The sequence below is a fragment of the Dama dama genome, chromosome 20, assembly GCF_033118175.1.
Source record: "Dama dama isolate Ldn47 chromosome 20, ASM3311817v1, whole genome shotgun sequence".
NCBI classification, from domain to species: domain Eukaryota; kingdom Metazoa; phylum Chordata; class Mammalia; order Artiodactyla; family Cervidae; genus Dama; species Dama dama.
In genome coordinates, this window is record NC_083700.1 from 67,637,654 (window position 1) to 67,662,624 (window position 24,971).

The 24,971-nt window shown below is 38.7% G+C and overlaps 1 protein-coding gene and 1 pseudogene across 1 annotated transcript in view; both read left to right on the forward strand.

The window, feature by feature from the left end:
• Positions 1-512: 512 nt before the first annotated feature.
• LOC133074546 (uncharacterized protein C14orf119 homolog) lies at positions 513-906 on the forward strand (annotated as a pseudogene).
• Positions 907-19,615: 18,709 nt separating this feature from the next.
• Positions 19,616-24,971, forward strand: part of SLC44A5 (solute carrier family 44 member 5) — a 148,477-nt gene continuing 143,121 nt past the window's right edge. Inside the window, exon 1 of the mRNA XM_061168455.1 lies at positions 19,616-19,650. Coding sequence (XP_061024438.1) covers positions 19,616-19,650 — 35 coding nt within the window. The remainder of the gene's footprint in view (positions 19,651-24,971) is intronic.

The following is a 24,971-nucleotide window of genomic DNA, read 5'->3' on the forward strand; positions in this document are numbered from 1 at the left end:
AGAAAAGTTGGCAGCACACCTAAGCATACAGAAACCTGAGAAAAACTGTCCTGGAAATGGTTTGGTGCACACCCAGTGTATGAAGAAGATCAGGATGAGGCGGAGAGAAATGATGCTGAAGAGGTAACAATGAGCAAAATCATCAAGCACTTATTCAGTGTATCAGTGTGTTTGGTATTTTATTTGATAGACTCAGAAAAGACATTGAAGAATTTTAAGAAATTGACAATGAAATTTGTATTTTTAAAAGCTTTTATTTAGGAAGCACTAGGAGAACACTGCTGTGTGCAAGATCTATATCCAGTACCAGGGACACAAATCTCCTAGAAATGCTCCTAAACTCTACAGTTTGTTCTTATTCTTTTGCCTGTGTTTGTGTCATAGAGTGAGGGGAGAGGAGTGTTGTAATCAAAGCAAACCCTTCAATGTAGAAACATGTAAACAGCAGTGACAGTTGGAGTCTAAACACTCTTATGATGGTCTCTGGGTGCCCTGTGAGAAAAAAGGGGAGGATGCCACTGGGATCATCTTCCTCTTCCATGCTACTGTCGTTCCCTTCTCCCTTACCCTCAGTACCAGACAGTGTTTCTAACTCTTCCCCTCCCCCAATGTCTTTCATCACTTCCCAGGAAATGAAGTGTATTCTTCACTGACTTGCTAGCTGGTCAGGTCCTCAGCATGAATATTTTCTACAGCACCTGGAAAATTACAGCTGTTGCTGGAAAGTCTAGGGCAAACTGACCACCTCGTATCTCTGAGTGCCACCTGCATCTTTGGGATCAGTGGTTTGGAGGTTGGGCTGAGCAGGAATGCAGTGAATTTCTCAGGCAGCTGGAGGTCAGTGAGCCAGACTTCGTGGCAGAATTTTACCAAGCAGTGGCTGCTTACAGCTGGCAAGAACAATAGGCATTAAAAATCAAAGAAGATAGTCAGAGCTAGTGGAGTCATGGCCACAACTTTACTGAGAGAACTTTGGATGTATCACTTAAAGATATGGGAATGGTGTCCATCTGAGCAAATCCAGATCAGCAGTCTGCCTCCTAGCTTACGTCTTTCCAAGAGATGTCAAATCATCAAGAATTTCAAGACTTCTTTTGCAACTATAACCAAAAAGAATCTACACATTATAACTCAAGTCTACTATTGGCCCATGGGATATCAGGGAGTACAAGGTCATGACCTTACTAAAGGTCATGTTTTTATAATTTAGCTGGATTGGGATGGCTCATTTCACTGTCATTACCAAACGTTGGCATAATTATGTGACATCCCCATTACCAGCTTTCCTAGTGATGATTTAGTAAAATTATGGAAAAATAAGAAGACAGAGATGTTTGTTCCTCTACACTGATGTTTGTTTGAATCCAACAATACTTTTTCTAAAGTATATGTGAAATCTTTGGAACTGGTAGCAGATGCTCCTATAAGTGTTCTCTACAACAATATGAAAACAAGTGACATTCTTTAAGGTTGAAGCATTTATTTTTTATATTAAAATAAAGAATGAATTTTTGGAAAGCAAGAATACTGCAGTGTAGTAAGGTAAACACTATGTAGATGTTCAGGTTGCAATGGAAGCTCTAAGGAGAGTAAATCATGTGGAAGGGAGTGGCACTGCTTGCCTGATATGGTCATTCTTGAAGGGGACTGAAGGCTGTATAAGAGTTTTTCTTTGTGTAGGAAAGGGCAAGGAGTAACCCAGAGATGTGTATGGAGGAAGAGACTTTGCGTGACTCATGTTAGAGTATTACAAGTATTTACAGTAGTAGGAGGAAGAGTATGGTTGGGAGATAAATTTGCTTAGGTTGCAAGAACCCAGATACTGAAGAGCATTGTATATTTGAAGGCATGGAGTTTGACCTTTATTCTAAAGGGCGTGAAATGAATGGCAAGCATCTGCTCTTTGTTTAAAATTTTATTTTATATTGGAGTATAGTTGATTAACAATGCTATGTTAGTTTCAGGTCAGGGGAGTTGCATGGTTAGATTTGCTTCACTTGTCTCTATTTGTCATTTCTTCTTTCTCCCCTTTGTCACCTTCTCTCCAGTACAGATTTATTTACAGCTCTCCTCAAACTGATTTTGAAAAGGTCACCAATGACTTCCATCATGCCAAGTATAGTGGGCAACATCTTTTATTTTAATTTCACAACAGCATTTGACAAAGGTGACTACTCTTGCCACTTTCATTTTTATTTTTTGAAGTATAGTTGATTTATGGTGTTGTGGCAATCTCTGCTGTGACTCAGTTATACATATATATTTTAAAAATATTTTTTCCATTATGGTTTATCATAGGATATTGAGTATAATTTTCTGTGCTATACATTAGGACTTTATTGTTTATTCATTCTAAATATAATAGTTTGTATCTACCAACCCCAAACTCTCCGTTCATCCTCTCCCCCTCAATGCAACCTTGGCAACCACAAGTGTGTTCTCTATGTCTATGAATCTGTTTCTATTTTGCAGATAGGTTTATTTGTTCCATGTTTTAGATTCCACATATAAGCGATATCATATGGTATTTGTCTTTCTCTTTCTGACTTACTACACTTAGTATGATAATCTCTAGTTGAATCTATGTTGCTGCAATATTTCATTCTTTTTTATGGCTGAGTAGTATTCTGTTATATATGTACCACATCTTCTTTGTCCATTCATCTGTCGATGGACATTTATGTTGTTTTCATGTTTGGCTATTGTGAACAGTGCTGCTATGAACATAGGGGTACATGTATCTTTTTGAATTATAGTTTTTCCAGGTGTGTTCTCAGGAGCAGGATTGCTAGATCATATGGTAATTCTATTTTTAGTTTTCTGAGGAACTTCCATACTAGCTGCATGGGTGATAAGTTGCTTCAGTCATGTCCAACTCTTTGGGACCCCATGGACTGTTTATAGCCTGCCAGTTTCCTCTTTTCATGGAATTCTCCAGGCCAGAATGTTGGAGTGGGTCACCATGGCCTCCTCCAGGAGATCTTCCCGACCCAGGGATCCAATCTACATCTCTTATGTCTTCTGCATTGCAGGAAGATTCTTTACCACTAGTGCCACCAGGGAAGCCCCCATATGGCTATACCAACTTGTATTCCCACCAACAGTGTAGGAGGGTTCCCTTTTCACCACACCCTCTCCAGCATTTGTTATTTCTAGACTTTTTAATGATAACCATTCTGATCTGACTGGTGTGACCACTCTTTCCTTTTTGAAATAGTCTTTTCTCTTGGTTTCCTTGACATCATACTCGCCTGATGCTTATTGCACCTCATTGCTACTTCCTTTTTAGTCTCCTCTTCTGTGTCCTCAACCCTTACTTGATCTCCAAATATGAGAGTGCCTTGGTCCTCATCCTTCACTTTTCTCTAGTCTGTTTTTACACTGGGCCAATGACTTTAAATATTATCTACATGTCAGTGACTCCCGAGCTTTGTATCTCTAGCAATGAATCTTCCATTGACCTCCATATTTCTTTATTCAACTGCCTATTTGACTTCTGTATTTGAATTCATGGTACTTATTCAAACTTAATTTGGCCAAACAAAACTCTTGATTCTTACTGGCACTTGAAAGCTCTAAAACCTCCTCCATCAGTCTTTTCCATTTCAGAAAGTAACGCTGGTATCCTCACCCTGTTACTCAAGTTACAGGTGCTTGGCTTCTGCTTCCTACCCTCCCCCCATTTCTCAGCAAGTCTTATTGGCTTCAGCTCCAAAATATATCCCCAAAACACCTACTTCTTTTTTTTACAGTCAGCATCATCCACAGCACTGTATATCCTACTTATACTTTAGCACTAGTCTCTAGAATGATCTATTTCTTTCCTTACTTTTCTATAATCCATTCTACATAAAAAAAAACCCTTAAGTGAGCTTTCAAATCATGAATTAATCATAGCTCTTCTCCTTAATACATTTTCAATAGCTTTCCATACTATGTAAATTAAACTCAAACTCATGTCCTACAGGAGTGCCCTCTGTATGACTCACTTATATCATCCTGTACCACTCTTCCTCTCTCTCATCCTCGTATTGTAGCCATGCTTGCCTTCTTCTCATTTCTTAAAGATTTTAAACTTGCAGCCATCCTGGGTACACTGACTGAAATACTTTGAGCCCAGACCTTTGTATGAACAGCTACCTCTTGTCATCCAGCTTTTAACTACCATTGCCCTAGAGCCCTTCATGACAACCCAGTCTTCCAGTCGCTATCTACAACATTATTTAATTGTACTTTCTTTATAGTATTCATCACTGTTGAAAATTTCTTTATTCATTTTTTCTCACAATCAATATCCTGTCTAAAAGATCAGGTTTGTGAGCAGTAAGAACCTTGAATGTTTTGTTCATCAGTTATTCCCTATGGTTAGAAAAGTCCCTGACATATAATATGTGTCTGGTGAGTGACTAAATGAACTATTATCCTAGCTTCAAAGCCAGGGATATCCTGGAGAGAAGAGAAACTAGTTGAAACAAAGGCAGGATACCATTTAGATGAATTTTCAGCTATCTAGCTGACAAATGATTAAAACCTAGACTGAGGCAGTGGCTCTGGAAAAGAAGAAATCTAAGAGGTAATAAGAAGGCAAAAATCTACAAGACTTTAGGACTGATTGTATGCTGAGGGTAGAAAAGAAGGTCTAGCATGACTGTACTAATAACTGGATGGATTACGGTTATATTCATGAAGGTAGGGAACACATGAGGAAGAGCAGAATGGTTATGAAGAGCAGAGAAAATAGCTAATTTAGCTTTTGAAATGTTGAGTTTTGAAATGCCTATGGCCTCTCCAGGTAAGAGTATTCAGTAGAGAGTCAGAAACTTCATATACTTATGAAGCTCTTTGAAATATTGATATATTTGTTTTATCTAAAAAAGTCTCTAAATACAAGGGAAGATAGAAAGAATGTTGAGTCTAATAGAAAAATGTGTAAGTTTTCTCTTCTGAAAAATACTTCCTTATCCTCGTTGCTCTCAGAGTACTCTGTGTGCTTATGACACTGTGTTGTCATCAGTTGTTTGCTTGGCTAGCTCCTCAGTTAAGCCATGAGTTCTGCCAAGTAGAGCTGAATATAACAGATAATACAGGATAAATAACAATTTCAATTATGTGTTGTTGTTGTTCAGTTGCCAAGTCATGTTTGACTCTTTGCAACCCCATGGACTGCAGCATGCCAGGCTTCCCTGTCCTTCACTATCTCCCAGGGTTTGTTCAAACTTATATCCATTGAGTCAATGATACCATCCAACCATCTCATCCTCTGTCTACCCCTTCTTCTCCTGTCCTCAGTCTTTCCCAGCATCAGGATCTTTTCCAGCGAGTCAGCTCTTCACATCAGGTAGCCAAAGTATTGGAGCTTCAGGTTTAGCATCAGTCCTTCCAAGAATATTCAGAGTTGATTTCCTTTAGATTGACTGTTTTGATCTCCTTGCATGTTACATGCTCCCCCACCACCCTTCAAATTTCACAAATGACTTCCCACTGCCTAAAAGTTAACTCCAAATTCCTTAACATGATACTGAAATCTCGACACAAATTTGTCTTAGGTTACCTGACTAAACTATACTCTCTCTGGGGTTTCTAAACTCTTTTATGAACACTCTGTTGAGACAAACTAAGTCATGTGCATTTCTGCAGGGTCTGAAAATTGATTTTATCTGTGTTCTAGAATTGCTGTAATTCAGGGATGATGATTAGTATTAACAAAGCTCACAAGAGACTGATGTATAAAGCCAGAATGTTAATGCAATCATTTACATTGAGAAATTTAATTGCTGAGAAGCCCTGATGTTCCTGTTGCCCTGACCAGCACATTGCTCCCTTCAGGCAAACTACACAAGAAACCTAATTATCAAAAGGTTGCTGGGTGAATGTGTAGTCAGAAAAGGAAATTACATGAGTGGAATGGCTAATGGCATCAGGCTCTTCCAGCCTGGCTATTGACAGAGCAGGATCTTCACATTGGATGCTTATTTCAATTTGTCTTAGTGCCCTGATCTGGAGGGTGCTCAGATGGGCAGACCTGTTTGAGCATTATGTGCAGTTCTCTTTAGATATGTTAATAGATTCAAGAAGTTTGGAATCAAGCCTTGTTAGATTGGGAGGCTTAGTTTCATTGAGGTGACTGTATGCATCAATCATGTGTTGAGTCAGAGTTTAAGTTTCATAAAGCAGTATTGTTTTCTCCACACTCACATTTTGGGGAAGTATCTCACTGACACCTCAAGTGGTAGTCTTCCTTGCTCCATGGCCCTGCTCAGGACCCACCTCCTCTGCCCTGCAGCCTCAGAATGCCTTCCCTCCACTGAAATCCTGCAGCTTTTACTATGGATGGTATATAGCACATAATACTTGTGACTGCTTTTTAGCTTTTGGTACTCATGTATTGCCTTATCATCTGATTTGTAATTCCTTGGAGGACAGAGATCTGCGTTCAGTATGTGTAAGTAGGTGGTGATGAGCCTCTTTCTTTTTTTTTCTTCTTCTCAATATAGCTCCAGTTAGAGCACCTACTCTTTGGATGGCATTCTTGTACAAGGAAAGGGGTTATTTCTTCCATGGCTGTGCTTAAAAATGTCAAGGTTCTTTCATTTGCATCTTCTTTCAGATGAGTTTCCTGTTAAAAAACTAAACAAACAAATCCTTTCTACATGTCCTGAGAAGATAGTATGTGACCTTTATTACACGGTGCCAATTGTAGCAATTTGGACTTTATTTTTTTCCAGACTTGGATCACAGGTCAAGCAAGTGGTCATAACATTTTAATGACTTTTCTCTGACACAAAAATAATATAATAAACAGAATAAGCTGACTTTTTCCACTGGGACCTGTAAATCTTTGACCTGCTTTGACATAGCATATTCAGATCCATAGTCCACACTGTGTACAGTGTCATGCCCTCTGTGGATACTTCATAAAAACGAATTGAATTGAAAAATAGTCTGAGATGTATTCCATAAGTTTTAGGAATTCAAATAGCTCAGAGAACTCTGACACTGTCTTCCTGTTACCCAAGGATCTTGTTTAGGAATTTGAACCCCTGTATCACACCAATGTTATCTGAAAATGGTGTAGGATTTGCATAACTTTAAATAGGCTAGAGTGTTAATAATGACTTTAAAGTTCTGAAGTTTAAACCTATATGTAATGCTTCACTTCTCTGTGATGATTGGGCTCAAATGCTGTGGTCATTATCCAGCCTCTTGTGAGGGTCACCTTTGTACTTATCCATAGGATCTATGTCACATTTCTTCCTCCACAACCTTGTTTTATTTTATTTCTTCAACAAATATTTGTAGTACACCTTACTCTATGATAAGAATTATGCTAGTTGGTAATAATACAAAGGTAAGATGTCCTTGTCCTCAAAGAATTAGCATATAGTAGAAGAGATAGGCAATGGAAAAGAGTTTACTTCAATGTGGGAAGTACTGCCATGGAAGAGAGAAGGACCTAACTCTCAGTGGATGCCTTATGTGACTGCTCTTCCAAAAATTAATTTTTATTTATTCTCACTCAGAAGTTATTGACTGATCATCTATTATGTGCCCTTTCTCCTCTGGGCATTAGAGATACAGTGATGAACAAGACAGGCCAGGTGTTGGTCCTCTTGGAAGGGGAAAGAGACAGAGTAGATAACATCTGAGAAATTAAAATGACAGTTTCATAAGATGATAAGTATGAAGGAGAAAAAAAATCAGAGGATGTGCTAGTACCTGGCCAGAGTATGAGTGGAAGCATTAATTTAGATTTGGTGGTCAGGGAGGGCCTTTCTATGGAGGTGACGATGGTAATGAGACTTGAATGATAAAGAGCAGTCAGCCATGCGAAGATTGAAAACAGTGCATTTCAGACAGAGGAAGAACAAAATAAGGCAGGAATGAGCTTCTGTACTCAAGGAGTAGAAAAAAGGCCTGTGTGAGCACAGCATGGTAGATGGGGGCAGGGAAGTGGGGAGGGAGTGTGGTTTGGTAGGAGAACCCTGAAAGCACATTCTACTAAGTAAAATGGAAAAGCTATTTCAGGGTTTTAGTAGGAGAGTAAGTTAGTCTAATACATTATAAAAGCTCATTCTAACTACTGGAGAATGGCTTTTAAGAGTCCTAAAGCAGAAGCAAGGAGATCAATAGGCAGATTTTGCAGTCATTGAAGTGAAGGAGTCAGTGATGGGCCTAGGGTGGCAGTAGTGGAGATGGAGAGATATGAATAGATTCAGATATGTTCTGGTGGCAGTGTTTATTAACGTGAAAGGTGAGGGAAAGAAGTCAAACATAACTGCTGGATTTGTGACTAGCTGAAGCTCCAGTATTTTGGTCACCTGATGTGAAGAGCTGACTCATTGCATAAGACCCTGATGATGGGAAAGATGGAAGGCAGGAAGAGAAGGGGATGATAGAGAATGAGATGGCTGGATAAGCACCACTGACTCAATGGACTTGAGTCTGAGCAAAAGGAGACAAAAGGAGACAGGGAAGTCTGGCGTGCTGCAGTCCATGGGGTCGCAAAGAGTCGGACCCAACTTAGTGACTGAACAACAAGATGTGTGACATGAACACTTGGGTGGATGACAATTCCTGTTCCTAAGAATGGAAAGATTAGGGGAGGTACAGGTGTGTTAGTTCAGAAATCAAGACTTCTGTTTTGGCTCGTAGGTTTTAGGTGTAGAGTAGATATTCATGTAATGATGCTCTATGTGAGTCTGGAGATCAGTGAAGAATAAAATGAGAGTGGGAGGTTGAGAGTTGTTGGTCATAGGCATTTAGATAATATTAATATTTAAAGCCGAGTGTCTGGATAAGATCACTTAGGAGGGTAAAGAAGAGGCCCAAGGACAAAACTCTGGATTTGATAGCATTTGGAGGTCAAGCAGAGATGAAGGAGTGGGCAAAGGAACCCTCAGTGAGTTAGGAAAAGCCTAAAGGATGCAGTGTTATAGAAATTAAGAGTGTTATAAGAGTTTGTTTTTATTTACTTATTTTTAAAGTTGCCAACTGTGTTGACAGCTTTGAAAAGTCAGGCAAGATAAAGCCTGAGAAGCCACCACTGGATCTGGCAACATGAACATCATCAGAGACCTCATCCAAAGCAATCTAAGTGATGTCATGGGCACTCAGATCTGGCAAGGGAAAGTAAGTTAGAGACTGTGAGGTGAAAACCTGGAGGGGGCTTCTAGAGACAACTCTTTAAATAAGTTTTATCGGAGTGTGAGTGGAATTCGGGATCAAAGTAGAGTTTCTGAAGAGGAACGATTCTAGGACACAGTGGTGTGTGGAGCTGGAGATGATCCAGGACACAGGTAATGCAAGAGCAAGGGAAACCTTTGGATGTGAAGTCCTGAAGTTAGACTCCACTGCAAAACTGGAGAGTCTGGCCTTTGGTAGAAACAGGGGTTCCTAGTCCGTAGTACAAGATGGAAAGCAGGGAATAGACTAGAGATATTGAGTGCCAATAGTTTTGGTGATGAAGAGAAATTCTTACTGCTTGCTTTTAACTATTCGATGAATTATGAGATAAGTTAACAGGCAGGGATGGGCTGGTGTGGTGGTGGCGGTGGCAGGCCCAGGTTTATAAGGACTGAGAGGAGAAAGGATGAAACAATCATTTTGGAAAGTGGAGAAGTGATCATGCATATATGATTAATGCAGAATGTATACATGTATATTACCCATATTGTTCATTGTTGTTCAGTCTCTAAGATCTATCTGATTCTTTGCAACCCCATGGACTGCAGCATGCCAGGCTTCCCTGTCCTTCACTATCTCCCAGAGTTTGCTCAAATTCATATCCATTGAGTTGGCGATGCCATATAGAGAATATTATTCTAGTCTTAGAAAGATTTAAGAGAACCTGAATATTGTTCTGATGGAGCATAAATATTTTTAGACACAGATACTGAGATAGCTGGAGTTGAGGGGCAGTACCCTGGGGTGCCTTACATAGATGGAGGATCTGGAATAGTATTTTGAAGGAACATGCTGTCAGATGAGACAGGAAAGTGTGTATCATGCAAAGTGGATTTGGTTAACTACATCAGAAAGCAGAAGCTAATATAAAATATAGCTGAAAAATAGAAGGGGTTGGATCTGGTGTGTGAAATATTGGCAGGATTTCATTTCAGTTATAATAGAGAGGGGAAAAAAAGAAGAGGTTTAGGCAGATTCTGGATCATACATTAATTTATTCCATCATTCATAACTCTTTTAACTGTTATACACTGTGGGGCATACAGAAATGAATAAGACACAGGCTGTAGTCTCAATAAACTTGCAATTTAAACTACTAGCTTCAACAGAAAGCTACTTCTCAATGGAGGTGTAAAAGCACAATTCAAGGGGCAGAGTAAAATGAATAATTATTCCTGATTAGAAGGATCAAGGAGTGTTTCTTGAGGGTATTATTTGAGCTGGACTTTGCAGGAGTGGAATCAGAGAATGAAGAAGAAATTCAGACTCATGGAGGCATGTTGCAGATAGAGTTTTCCAGAACCAGATACTGAGATGGAGTTTGGGATCGAGCTCTCTGGTAGGGAATAACACCTGTGAAAAGAAGAGGAAGGAAGTAGAATTACATAGAAGGAGATGTCAGACTGTTACCAGACCCCACAAAACCTCAGCCCACTTTTTAGGGAGCTCTGGAGCGAGGGCTGCCCTGCTGAAGGGTCCAGAGTAACTTTGAAATGGCTGCACCTTTATGAGTCCATGTGACTCAGTCCCTGATTTGTGAGCTTCCCAGGAGGAGTGAAGTGGTAGAAGTGGACCCTGAAGATGCTGTCACCTAGAAACTGTCTGCAACCATATCCGCTGTAGCCATTAGCAGCTTCTTCCTTGAAGGGGAACCTGGGTGGTGCATCTTTGTGTGGAATATGGTGTGTAAGTGCATGGTATGTCCCCTCATGGCTCCAGAGGGGTTGGAACAGAGACTAGGGCAAAAGATCCTTGGGAAATAAAACCAGACACATCGTTTGGGATTATGATTTGAAAGTCATGCATGAGCATTGGAACTTTTTTGTTCCTATGAGGATCTTAGGTCTATGTCATGCTCGAGTGCTCTGCTTTCAGGAACGAACTCCAGGCAGTGGACCTAGGGGAGCAGAACCTCTTAGAAATAATAGTTGCCATAAAGCAAGCTGCCTAATGAATTTGGTAGTGGGAAATGAAGGGTGGGGAAGACCACACACTATGTCCATTTTCATTTGGATCCCTTGTTCTTGGATAACAGTGTTTATGATGGTTCACTCAGCACAAACATCTAACCTTTCCCCTTCAATCACAACTAAAATGTTTTGAGGGGACCCATGTAGCTCCTCTTTTTGAAAAAGCTAAAACATACCTGTGTCAGAAGACTATATCAGCATGTATTTTTCAAGTATTTGGGGCTTTCCTGGTGGCTCATGTGGTAAAGAATCCACCTGCAATGAAGGATACCTGGGTTCCGTCCCTGGGTTGGGAAGATCTCCTGGAGAAGGGAATGGCTGCCAACTCCAGTATTCTTGCCTGGAGGATTCCATGGACAGAGGAGCCTGGTGGGCTACAGTCCATGGGGTCACAAAGAGTAGGACACAACTGAGTGACCAAGACTCACTTTTCTTTTGCTCTTGTACTTAGGCTGTTTTGGCATTGAATGGATTTGTTTTCCATTTGCTCTCAGTCCATCATGACTGATAGTGAATTCTTTTGGCAGGGGAGTGGGGAGAGAGTTTCTATTTAAAAATTAGAGATAGTCTGTGTCCAGAAGGAGCAGGAGACCAATGAATTGGCTCAGTCAGGAAACCAGGGTGGGTGGAAGACAGCAGGCAGCTTGCAAGAATTTGGGCCCCAGGGTGTGGTGCCCTCTTGTGACTGGGCTGTAGAATGTGAAATGAGGACTCTGGGGACAATGTTAGTAGCAGCATCCCAATGTTGAATTTCTAAGTCTTTCAGAAACCAGCAGTGAAGCAGGTGACCAAATCCAAATAGAAGCACAGAGGACAGGAGAATATAAAGATAGTATCAGGAAGCAGAAAGGCCAAGCCTGGAAGAATCATATTCATTCACTAGCATGCCACTTTAACTGCTTCTTAATGTAATGACTGTGCAGGGCTTCACTGCCACAGTTATTTTCTAGTTAGACTCATGGAAAAATTACTGAAGAAATAATATCAGATTTTATCTGGATATTGTTATTTAGTTTAAATCTTTTCCAAGTTGTATATTAGTTTTCAAATGGTTATTTTGCTTGGTTAATTAAATAAGGAATTATTATATACCTCGTATATGCAACTATCAGAGATGCCATCCTATTTTGGTCATGAAGCCGTCACTCAAGAAAGACCCTTCACTTGGTATGAGTTTGCCCAAATTCCATATATAGAGTCTCAGAGAAAAGGAATAAGTTTTTTTTTTTTTTTTTTTCAGGAATAACTTTTTATTGCTAGTCTTATAAACCCAAATGAGCAAACCTCTCAGCTCTACATTTTTAAAGTCTAGGCATCATAAAATTAGACTAAAACCTAATAACACACATCTTATTGGCACTTTAAGTTTATTTATTAAAAATTTATCAAAGATGTCTTTGTGTTTCATGACTTTTGGTCATATACATCACTTTACATGCTTTGGGCTTGTGAATTCAGATCATTATGGAGTTTATTTCAAACTGGAAGTCAATTTATTTGGCCAATGTCTGTAAGAATCAATTTCTTCATGTTGGTAAAGTTGTGGCCCTGCAAATTATTATTTGTCTTATGTTTTTGGTAATTTGTTGTTTTATTCTTTACAGGATGCTTTTTGTCAGGCACAATTAAAAAAAAGTAAAGCTGAAAAATCAAAAGAAAATAATATTTGATAAAAATTTAAAGTAAAAAAACCCATACTAGTGGTCTCCATGTGCTTATTTCTTAATGTTTTCTTACTGAAAACACTATGTTGTAATGTACATTAACAGTTTATAGGTCCCTCTAAATAGAATGGAAAGTTTGCTCCCTGCAGTAGTGAAGGTACTGTTATTTTGCAGTTGTGTCTTTGATATCACAACTTGTTTTTTCAGATTTCAGGTATCAAAGTTACAACTGCATAAGCCATCTCCATATGCATTATCCATAATTTAGTTTTGTACTCTTCAATGAAAGAGGAAATGAATCTCTGTCTCCTCCTTCCTGAAAAATGTTTGATTTCCTGTCTCATTACCATTCATTCCTCCCTGAAACACTGATTTTGATGTTTGTGTGTAATATTTGTGCTGAGTTGATGAACTTATTCAATGTTCTTGGTTTCCCTAAACTAGCTATGATAATGTTTATGTATTATTTATTGATTCTGAGGTCTATTTAGGATTAGTAGACCATGCCTATTTTCTTAAATGTCTGTGCCATCTGTATCATTTACAATTCAGTTGGAGAGTTAATCCTAACACACATAAACTTTAGCGAGTTGTTTGGTACTTAACCATGATGGTGATTGTAAGAGCAATAAGATTTCCAGTTATAGAAGAAGAGCTCAGTTAAGTGCTAAATATCAGATTTAATGTAGGAGAAAGCTTTTGAAGTACCTGAAAAGATGGGTAAGATGTGAAATTTTAGAAGAAAAGGATAAAGTATTCCAAGTTAAAAAATATCCAGAATAAAGACAAGGAGTCTTTAGTACATGAAATACTGTCCTAATGACAGGGCTTCAGTTTTTCTAGCTTTCCTGAATGAATGTGTATCTGTCTATCTCAATATGAATGTATTTTCAGTTTAGATCAGTCGCTCAGTTGTGTTTGGCTCTTTGTGACCCCAAGCGCTGTAGCATGCCAGGCTTCCCTGTCCGTTACCAACTCCCAGAGCCTACTCAAACTCATGTCCATTGCATCGGTGATGCCATCCAACCATCTCATCCTCTGTTGTCCCCTTCTCCTCCCACTTTTAATCTTTCCCGGCATCAGGGTCTTTTCCAATGAGTAGGTTCTTCTCATCAGATGGCCAAATTATTGGAGTTTCAGCCTCAGCATCAATCCTTCCAATGAATATTCAGGACTGATTTCCTTTAGGATGGACTGGTTGGATCTCCTTGCAGTCCAAGGAAGGGACTCTCAAGAGTCTTCTCCAACACCACAGTTCAAAAGCATCAATTCTTCAACGCTTACCTTTCTTTATAGTCCAACTCTAACATCCATATATGACTACTGGAAAAACCAAAGCTTTGACTAGACGGACCTTTGTTGGCAAAGTAATGTCTCTGCTTCTTAGTATGCTGTCTAGTTTGGTCAGAGCTTTTCTTCCAAGGAGCAAGTATCTTTTAATTTCATGGCTACAGTCACTATCTGAAGTGATTTTGGAGCCCAAAAAATAAATTCATTTTTTTGGGGGGTTCCATAAATGAATATATATTGCATATATGAATATATATGCATGTTTGAGCCCATTTGCAGTTAGAAATTGGACCCAACTATTGATGAAACAACTTGTTTAATTGGGTTGTTCCCCCTTTGCACTGGTCCAGTTCTTTTGCTGGGTTGATCATATTGAATAATTGTGTTCATATTGAGAAGATATAGTTTCAGCATTCTTAATGAGGAACACAGTAATTTCCTCTCCATATTTCTGATTAACCTTTGCTGCCCAAGTGTGCCAAAACGTGAGAAGTCTTTTGGCCACAACCCTTGGCCTAAGACCTAAGTTTTATCATTTTGTTTTTAAATGTGTTTATTTTTAACTGAAGGATAATTGGTTTATAATATTGTGTTGGTTTCTGTCATACGTCAACATGAATCAGCCATAGGTATATATATGCCCTCTCCCTCCCACCCCATTGCATCCTTCTTTGTTGTCATAGAGCCCCAGTTTGAGTTCCATGAATCATACGGCAAATTCCCACTGCATATCTCTTTTACATATGGTAGCGTATATGTTTCCACTAAGTTTTAGTTCCCTTAAAAATCAGAAGCCAGTATGACACATGCTGAATGGGTTTGACATCCCTGAGAATGTTTGGAGTAAAATAAAAATATGTTATTTACTAGTTATATTAGCCAAAGTGTTTTGTTTTAACTAATTTATTCATTTATTTAATTAGGCAATACATGGGGATTGGGTAAATGATTCAAATAGTACAGAAACGGCATAGAGTACGTAGTCCCTCAGAATCCTGCCTTTGAGATTCAAATTGTGTATCCTTTCAAATACATGCATGCATTGAAATGTATACATTTGTGTATACATATTAATATGTACACATATATTTGATATCCCTTTTTATAAATAAAAGTAAGCTATAATAGCATTCTATACACACAATATGTTTATAAATCAGTTCATCAGTATATATAGAGCAGTCGTAGGAGTTTGAAAAGAGGTCTTGAAGACATATAACTCAAAATTTTATTGATAGTCATACAATTTGAAGAAATATGTCTTCAATACCCTTCTCTGTCTTCTACTCACATATAAAGGTCGAGTTCACATGTTCCCTTTCTAATTCTTATTCTTAGTTATTCTCTGGCAGAATCTATTTCTCTCTTGTCTGTGTTCTCTAAATAATTTGTATATTATATATACTATGTTTATGACCCTCATAATATTAAAGGTTTTTTGTTTACTTGTTCTGTTTTTATCCATGAATAGATAGTGAGTTCCTTTAAACTCTTCTTTTTCTGGATCTTCATTCTCTGGTACAGTCTGGTATGGAATAGGTACTCAATAAATATTTGATTTTTTTTTAAAGTGTTAGATCCTTAACTTTCATTGCTGATAGAATCCATATTTTTCCCTCATTGTTGTTGTTCTTTGGCATTTGACTTGAATACTTATCTCCCCAGTGATAACTTTCTTAAACCATGGAGCAGGAAAAGAATTAGGTTGAAAAATAAAGCAAATATGTCACCTGGAAATATTTATTCAGTGCCCCTTTTATAAACTTTTATGAGAAAAATAAATGATCCTTTGCATTTTGTATTAGCAATTGCTGAAGAAAGGCTGATAATTGCCAAAATAAATCTATAGCTCTCAGCCTGAAGCAATTGCTCGTAGATGTGTTTGCATATACACTTCTTGAACCTACTCCATGATATATGCACACATTTGTGTTCTGCTCACAAAGATGCTTCATGTCATTACTTCTGAAATCTTCATGTTTGGCTTAGTCAAGCAGACTTCTTTAATAGCATCATGGATTTTGTTGCCATGCTGTAAGACTATAGTGCTATATATTCATTTATCTGTGCTCTGTTCATTTATATCATCTTCCCTCGCTTGCAATATTTAATAGAACTTTTGGTGTAAATGCAGATAATTGAAAGCATTATTTTTTATTTATTCACATTATGGAGCTTTTGGTTCTGTTTGAAACATCCTTACTGAACGCATGAGCATTTTTCTTCATTTTGCTTTGAAGATCATTTAAGACTCATCTTTAAACTGCCTCATTATGTCTTTCAGAAATATAGTTCTCATTTAACAACTAATCAGGAAATTCAAAGTATTTGAAATATGTTAGGAAAAGCAGATGTTTGCTATTTAAAGTACTGCAGATGATTGTTATTTCTTTTTCTAGTCAAAAGACGTTCATATCCACTAAATAAATGTATTGTCTTGAAGTGTGCTTCCTTCTGTGTCACAGTGGAGGGAAGTCTTCACTGCTAGAGTAAGAAATGAAACTGTTCTGTTAATGTTCTGCTTAACTATTCATTTTGCACAGTAGGAAAGCTGGGGTTGGGAAAACATCAGTAAATTTCACTCTTCTCAGCCTAACAGGAAAAATAGACAATGGAAATGGCAGTTCTTGGCTGGTTGCTTTGAAATACTAGCATGCTGAATGAGTTCAATAGTTTTTTTTTTTTTTTAACCCAAAATAAGCTTAGCTGATTTTGCAGAAAACTGAACCTTATGCATAAACATAGATGTTAACCTGTTAAGCAACTAAGCTAATGACGCCAAATCTAAGGGTGCAGAAGCAAAAGTAGGAAGAATTGTTTAAACATATAATTACACATTGAATTCAACTATAGAATTGAAAAGATTTAGTATCATTTAATAGTTTCATTGAAACAATCATAATAATTATCCATGTACTTTTAAAAAACTTTAGAGTTTATTTGGTTCAGCATTCTGTTTTGGGATTGCAGGCCTGGATACATGGAAAGGCTTATCCAAAATTGCCTGATGATTTGGTGGCACAGTTGGGGTTTGAATCCAGGTCTCCAGGTTATGAGTCTAGAGTTCTTCTATATTTCTCTGACATGCAGTAAATATGCTGCTTTTAATTTCATGGCAGTATTTTGCTTGATATTCTGTTTTGGTGGGAGATGCAAGCTGAGAGAAAGAGGAAAACCATATTTGTGGAAAAAATAAAGGAAGAAGAAAAAGTGAGACTGGCTGGCAAATAAGGAGGAACTTGGGGGTAACAAAAACATCTATTGGGGAATGTTTTTGGTTTCTGGAATATGGTGTTTGGTACATCTTCTTTTTTGCTTCCCCTGAACTCTTCAGCAAACATCTGTTCCTCAATTCCACTGTAGAGTTGGATCACTTTTGATGGACTTGACTGAAATGCTGAGGATAACCTCTAAATGGATGAGATCAAGAGCCCAGACTGTCACATGGAAGACTGTCACACATTTATTCATGGGATTATATGACTAAAGTCTCTTCTCTAAACTGTGAACTCTACAAGAATAAGCCATGGCTGCTATCCAAAAGTCTACAAGCAATAAATGCTGGAGAGGATGTGGAGAAAAGGGAACCCTCTTACACTGTTGGTGGGAATGCAAACTAGTACAGCCACTATGGAGAACAGTGTGGAGATTTCTTAAAAAACTGGAAATAGAACTGCCATATGACCCAGCAATCCCACTTCTGGGCATACACACCGAGGAAACCAGGTCTGAAAGAGACACATGCACCCCAATGTTCATCGCAGCACTGTTTATAATAGCCAGGACATGGAAGCAACCTAGATGCCCATCAGCAGATGAATGGATAAGGAAGCTGTGGTACATATACACCATGGAATATTACTCAGCCATTAAAAAGAATTCATTTCAATCAGTTCTGATGAGATGGATGAAGCTGGAGCCCATTATACAGAGTGAAGTAAGCAGAAAGATAAAGACCATTACAGCATACTAACACATATATATGGAATTTAGAAAGATGGTAATGATAACCCTATATGCAAAACAGAAAAAGAGACACAGATGTACATAACAGACTTTTGGACTCTGTGGAAGAAGGTGGGGGTGGGATGTTTCAAGAGAATAGCATCGAAACATGTATATTATCTAGGGTGAAACAGATCACCAGCCCAGGTTGGATGCATGAGACAAGTGCTTAGGCCTGGTGCACTGGGAAGACCCAGAGGGATCGGGTAGAGAAGGAGATGGGAGGGGGGATTGGGATGGGGAATACATGTAAATCCATGGCTGATTTATGTCAATGTATGACAAAACCCACTACAATATTGTAAAGTAATTAGCCTCCAACTAATAAAAATAAATGAAAAATAAAAAAAAGAATAAGCCATGGATCTCTGTTCACCATTGTATCTTTAATATAATGTATATGTATATATGTAATACCTGCACCATAAAATTTTGCAATCTGTTAGGACACAGAATATGACTTCTTTGCAAAGGATGTATATCAGGCACTTGATTTTCTGGACAGTTTAATCTCAGGACAACTCTACAAGGTATTTATTTCTAACTGCCAGCATAGATTAGGGAGCTGAAAATTGGGAATAGCATGTCACTATCCAAGGGCACACAACTCATTAGTGACAGTGCTGGTACATTGAAAGAATGTTAGGGCTATCTGACTTCAAATGTCATGGCCAGGGGACAGTTCAAGATGACAGTGTAGGAAGACCCTGGACTCACTCCTCCATAGAAACACTGAAGCTATACCTACATAGAGCAGTTTCTCCTAGAGAAGAACTGAGGGCTGATTGAACAACTTCTGTACAACAATAAAGGGACGGCGTAGAGGTGGATAGGGAAAACAGAGGTATCATATTGACAGGAGCCACACCCCCAACACAGTGATCTGCAGTAGAGAAGGATGACACTGAAGCGCCCCATGAGTGTACTTACACCCTCTGGGGCATAGTGAAAAGACAATGATTTAAAGGGTGCCTAGACCATACTTGGGAGGAAATACGTTTACTAAATCTAGAGTGTCTGCCAAATGGGCAGGGAACTGCACAAACCCTCTCCAGGGTCAGAGGTCCTGGAAAGTGTCCTTTTGTTTGTTTGTTTTTTTATTTGTTCATCTTGATTATGAGATGGGACCTTGATCTAAGCATTCTGGCCATCTGCCAGGACTGCCCCAGCCCACATCAGCTTTATGCTCCCCTCGCCCCACCACTAGCCACACCACCAAGGTGGGCCCTGCCCCGTACTTGTGCTTACCCCAGCTCTAGCTTTCCTGCTACGTCAGCCCTGGTGCAGAGCACCATGGAACAGCCCCAGTGTGTACCTACTCCAAATCCAGCCAGGCTGCCAGCCAAAGCTGCCTGGCGCATTGTTTATACAGAAGATTCCCTTATATAAGTTCATGCTAATAAAACCAGGAGAGGTTCCTGTTTTGCCTAATTCATTGAAACAGTCACTGAGAGTCAAACAACATGAGGAGGCAGAGGGATATGTTCTAAACAAAAGAACAAAATGGAACTCCAGAACAAACCTGTTGAAACAGACAAGTAATTTACTTGATAAAGAGTTCAAAGAAATGGTCATAAAGATGCTCACCAAGCTCAAAAGAATGGAGGAACACAGCGAAACCTTCAACAAAGAGGTGGAAAATATAAGAAAGAACCAATCATAGCTGAAGAATAAAATAAAAAATACACTTGGTAGAATCATAGCAGATTAGATGATACAGAAGAATGGATCGGCAATTGGGATATCAATACAACTGGGATATACAATTTGGATACAATTGGGATATCACCCAATCAAGACAGCAAAAAGAAAAAAAATTTTAAGATTAGGATAGTTTAAGGGGCTTCTGTGACAACATCAAGCATACCAAAATTTGCAGCTATAGGATCCCATAAGAAGAGAGCAAGGGACAGAAAACTTATTTGAAGAAATAGTGGCTGAAAACTTCCCTCATCTGAGGAAGGAAATAGATATCCAGGTCTAGGAAGCATAGAGACTTCAGAACAAAATGAATCCAAAGAGATCCACACCAAAACATATTACAATGGAAAAACTTAGAATTTTAGAGATGACAAAAGAAAAAAAAGTTACATCAGCTAATAATTCAGCAGAAACTTTGTGAGTCCAAAGACCCACAGATAATATATTCAAAGTGCAGAGAATACTCTGACAAGGCTATTTAGAATTGAAGGAGAGATAAAGAGTTTCCCAGGGAAGCAAAACTTAAGAGTTCATCACCACTAAACTGGCCTTACAAGAAATGTTAAAGGTTGTTTTTTGAGCAGAAAATAAAGGTCATAACCAGAAATAAGAAAATATATGAAAGAAAAAACTGTCTCTGGTGAAGGCAATAAGAAGGTGTCTCTAGTTAAGGCACCAGATCAGCAATTTATAAAGCTAATATGAAGGTACAATCAATTATACCTACAGTAAGTAGTAAAGGGATATGCAAAAAGATGTAATTATGATTAAGAGACATGAAATGTGGGAGGGGTAGTAAAAATGTTGTGCTCTAGGAATTTATTCAAAATGTATTAATTATAGGTTTAAAATAAACTGATGGGTGTGTCTATATGTACACATTTTTAATCTATATAATGGATATTACTCAGCCATATAAAGGAATGAAAACATGCCATTTGTGGTAACACATATAGACCTAGAGGATGTTACACTAAATGAATGTTATATAGAGAAAGATGGATACTATATACTTTTTACTTTTATGTGGAATCTAAAAAATAAAACAAATGACAAAATGTAGCAAAACAGAAGGAAGGTCATAGATATACAAAATATAATGTGCTTGTGCTTAGCCGCCCAGTCGTGTCCGACTCTTTGCGACCCCTTGGACTGTACGCCGCCAGCCTCCTCTGTCCATTAGGGATTCTCCAGGCAAGAGTGCTGGAGTGGGTTGCCCAGTCCTCCTCCATGGGATCTTCTCAATCCAGGGATCAAACCCAGGTCTCCCGCATTGCAGGCGGATTCTCTGCTGTCTGAGCCAGCAGGGAAGCCCAGAGAATATAACACTGAGTTCTAATTTTCACTTTCTCCTATATGTTTATGATATGTTCATATTTCTTTGTCTTTTGCCTTACTTAGCAATTCAACAATGATAAATAAGCATACTTGCTTAGAATTCCAGCCTCATTTTCGGAAACAAGGTCATGTATCATTAGCTTATTTGTGTTGCCCCAACCTTTTACGAGAAGGCTCTTAAGGGATTTGTGAATTAAATCTTTGAGCGTATTTGAGAAGTTTGCCTGGTAATTGGACAGAAAGAGACCCTCAAGTACAAGGTCACCTAACCCAAACCATTATTTAGGTCACATACAGCTCTAATGTTAAGTAGTTAGGAAGACATTCATATAATTAAATGATCCATAGTATCTAATGAATATCCATTTGTCATTCAAAATATTGCTCCCATCAGGGAAAGGTGACAACCATTAATATTCAGCCCTTTGAGCTATAATTTAGAGATGACATTATATCCTTAGGCACATAGAATGGTTTCGACCTCCTTCAGCTTACAAGAAAAAAAGGTATACAATCTTTGGCTTTTTCTTTGGTTGAATTGCCTTTGTTCTTTTCATGCAAATTAATGTCATATTGTATTCAGTCTCTAAAGACTTATCACAGAATTTTGATATTTGCTACAGGGCAAATGAATTATAAAATCATGTTTTTAAAATATCTTTCATTTCTAGGTTTTTCATGAAGAATTCCCTTGTCTTTTATTGTTTATTTTTCTTTCTATGAATTTCTTTGATTGCTTTTATGGATTTGTTCTTTTTTTTTTTTTTTGCTAGTCAGATATAGCTTGACAGCATTCTCTGGTATTTTTTCAAAGATAAATTTCTTTTTGAGCGTTCTGGTGGATAGCTTTTACTAAATTTAAATATAAGTGTTTATAAACTTTTATAAACCCTATTACATTTGAGACTTAGATGCCATACATTCTTGACTTTCCAGCATATTTGAATTCCAAATAATAAATTTTTGTTTTCTGTTTGAAGTAATTATCTTTTCCTTAGACTGGAAGGGTCTCAAACCTTTGAAAAAGATCAGAGTAAAAAGTAGTACAGGGGAGGGAATTTGGGAAGTGGAGGAGAGTATGTTTTCCAACTCAAGTGAAAAAGCCAGATACTTAACATAGTAACTAGGAAGACGAAATAAGAAAACTTTGAAGTGTTTTATACCTTTAATTAATTTACTTTATCTTCTGTTTCCTTTAAGACTATCTTCTTTCTTTTTCTAGGATACATTATTATTTTGCTTGTTATATTTTAAAGCCTTCCACTGAGCTTCTCGTGATATGTAATGATTTTACCTTCTATTCCCTGTGATCCATGCTAATGTAAGAAAGCTAAGATATGCATGATCCAAACAGTTCCAGATGAGACACATTATTAGAGTTAAACATACACACCTTTGTCTCCTTGCCAGAAGGATGATAGCAGGGAGGCATGGCTACACTGGTGGCTTAGCTCTGTTGGGAACTTTAGAATAACATTCAGGAGAATAAAGGGTAGATTTTAGGTCTTGACCTAAGGCCCTTTTCCCATCCAAGTACTAACCAGGCCTGACCCTGCTTAGCATCCGAGATCAGACGAGATCAGGTGTGTTCAGGGTGGTATGGCTAAGGCCCTTTTCTTTCACTCCTTTTAGAAGAATTGGTAATGACTTAAATAAATCAATAATAAAAATTTTAATAAGGCTAAGGATTTTCTTGACCTCTTAGTATCACCTCTGAGAAAGTAGAGAGGCTCCATGCTGCACATAAAATCAAACTAAAACTGTTTAATAACAAATTTCAAGAAACCTATGAGTCTGGGATTAGGTTTATAAATTTTTCTATCATTTGAGTTGAAATGGCCTCTAGGACAAATGCTATATCCTGTCTGCTGCTTTTATATTCGGAGAGGATGTATTTGACTACGGATTGGGAGTAGAGAGGGGAAGGAAAGATTACATTTCCAATTCGTACAAATATTAATGCATCCCAAAGCACACAGAAGTCTCTGCAGAATCATATGGAGCTAAATAAAAATCAACATAATATACTGTTTACCAGCCTAGCATCTAAATGTCAGCTCGGCTCGATTTTTATGGGGGCCTTCTTATATGATAGTCTTGATGTGCTTTTGTCAACTGAACACACACCTCTGAAGATTTTCAGATCCAGAAAGGCCTTGAAAATATGAGAGGGGGAGATGTGTGTTGGGGGATGAGATTTGGACTGGATACTTGGAATGAAGAATGCTAAACCCAACTTTGGATACTGGTGCTGAAGAATAAGAAGCAGGCTTTTGTCCTTCACTTTATTCTGGTGCTCACCTCTCCATCTCAGACAGCTGCCAAGAATACCAAGGAGACAGTACAATGAGGGAGCCACAGAGACTGATGGTGGCCAAAAAAGCTCTGGACCAAAAATAAAGCTTAGACTAGAATATTCAAGAGGCAGCCAAGGGTGATGCTTCTGCATCAAAAGTCAGAGGCCAGCATACTTAACCTGACATTTGTCTGGCATTCTTTTGTCTCTTCCAGGGTTTTATTTATCTTGAGATTCAAGGACATGAAGCCTCAGGTCACTATATGAAATGCATATGTGCCTGTCATAGAACACCATTTCACTATGACTCATTTATTGTGCTTTTGAATAAAACAAACCAGGTCATCTTGTTTCAAATTAAATATATGCTCACAAAAGTCAAATGTTTAAGCATATATTTTTACCTTTGGTCTATGTGGGAGGTTTAAGTGACCTCCTTTGGCAACATTTTTAGAGAACTTTATGTATAAAAAGGGCTTCCCTAGTAGCTCAGTTGGTAAAGAATCTGCCAGCAATGCAGGAAACCTCGGTTCGATTCCTGAGTCAGGAAGTTCCCCTAGAGAAGGGATAGGCTACCCACTCCAGTATTCTTCAGCTTACCTGGTGGCTCAGATGGTAAAGAATCCACCTGCAATGCGGGAGACCTGGGTTCAATCCCTGGATTGGGAAGATCTCCTAGAGGAGAGCCTGACAACCCACTCTAGTATTCTTGCCTGGAGAATCCCTATGGACAGAGGAGCCTGGCAGGCTACAGTCCCTGGGGTCACAAAGAGTTGGACCTGACAAAGCAACTGAGCACACAGTACAGCATGAATAAAAAGGCTCGCCACACCTAAACTGGAGCAGGTTCTATTCTGTCACTGCACTATGAGAAACGCTACTTACCTGACGTTATGGACTAAACGTTTGTGTTTCCCCAAAATGCATATGATGAAGTCCTACCTCCACCATGATATTTGGAGATGTGAGGCCTTTGGAGGAATCAGGTTCAGAGAACATTATTAGGATAAATTCCTCATGATGGGCTTAGGGCCTTTATAAAAAAGGACAGACCTCTCTCCCTCCTTCTCTTCTCTCTCTCTCTCTCTCTCTGCCATGTGAGGATACTGCAAGAAGGCAGCTATCTGCAAGTGAGGGAGAGAGTGCTCACCAGACCCTGACTGTGCTGGAACTGTGTCTGCAGACTTCCCAACCTCCAGAATGAGAAGTAAATGCCTGGGGTTTCAATCATGCCAGCTGTCTTATTTTGTTATAGCATGCTGAGCTGAGACACCTGGGATGCTCACTTTGTTCACTAGGATATTGTTCTTAAGGATAGACTGTTGTTCACTTGCTAAGTCATGCCCTACTGTTTGTGACCCCATGGACTGCAGCACACCAGGCTTCCCTGTCCTTCACTATCTCCTGGAGTTGGCTCAAATTCCTGTCCATTGAGTCAGTGATGCCATCCAACCATCTCATCCTCTGTTGCCCCTCCTCCTCCTGCCCTCAATCTTTCCCAGCATCAGGGTGATGGATGCATCT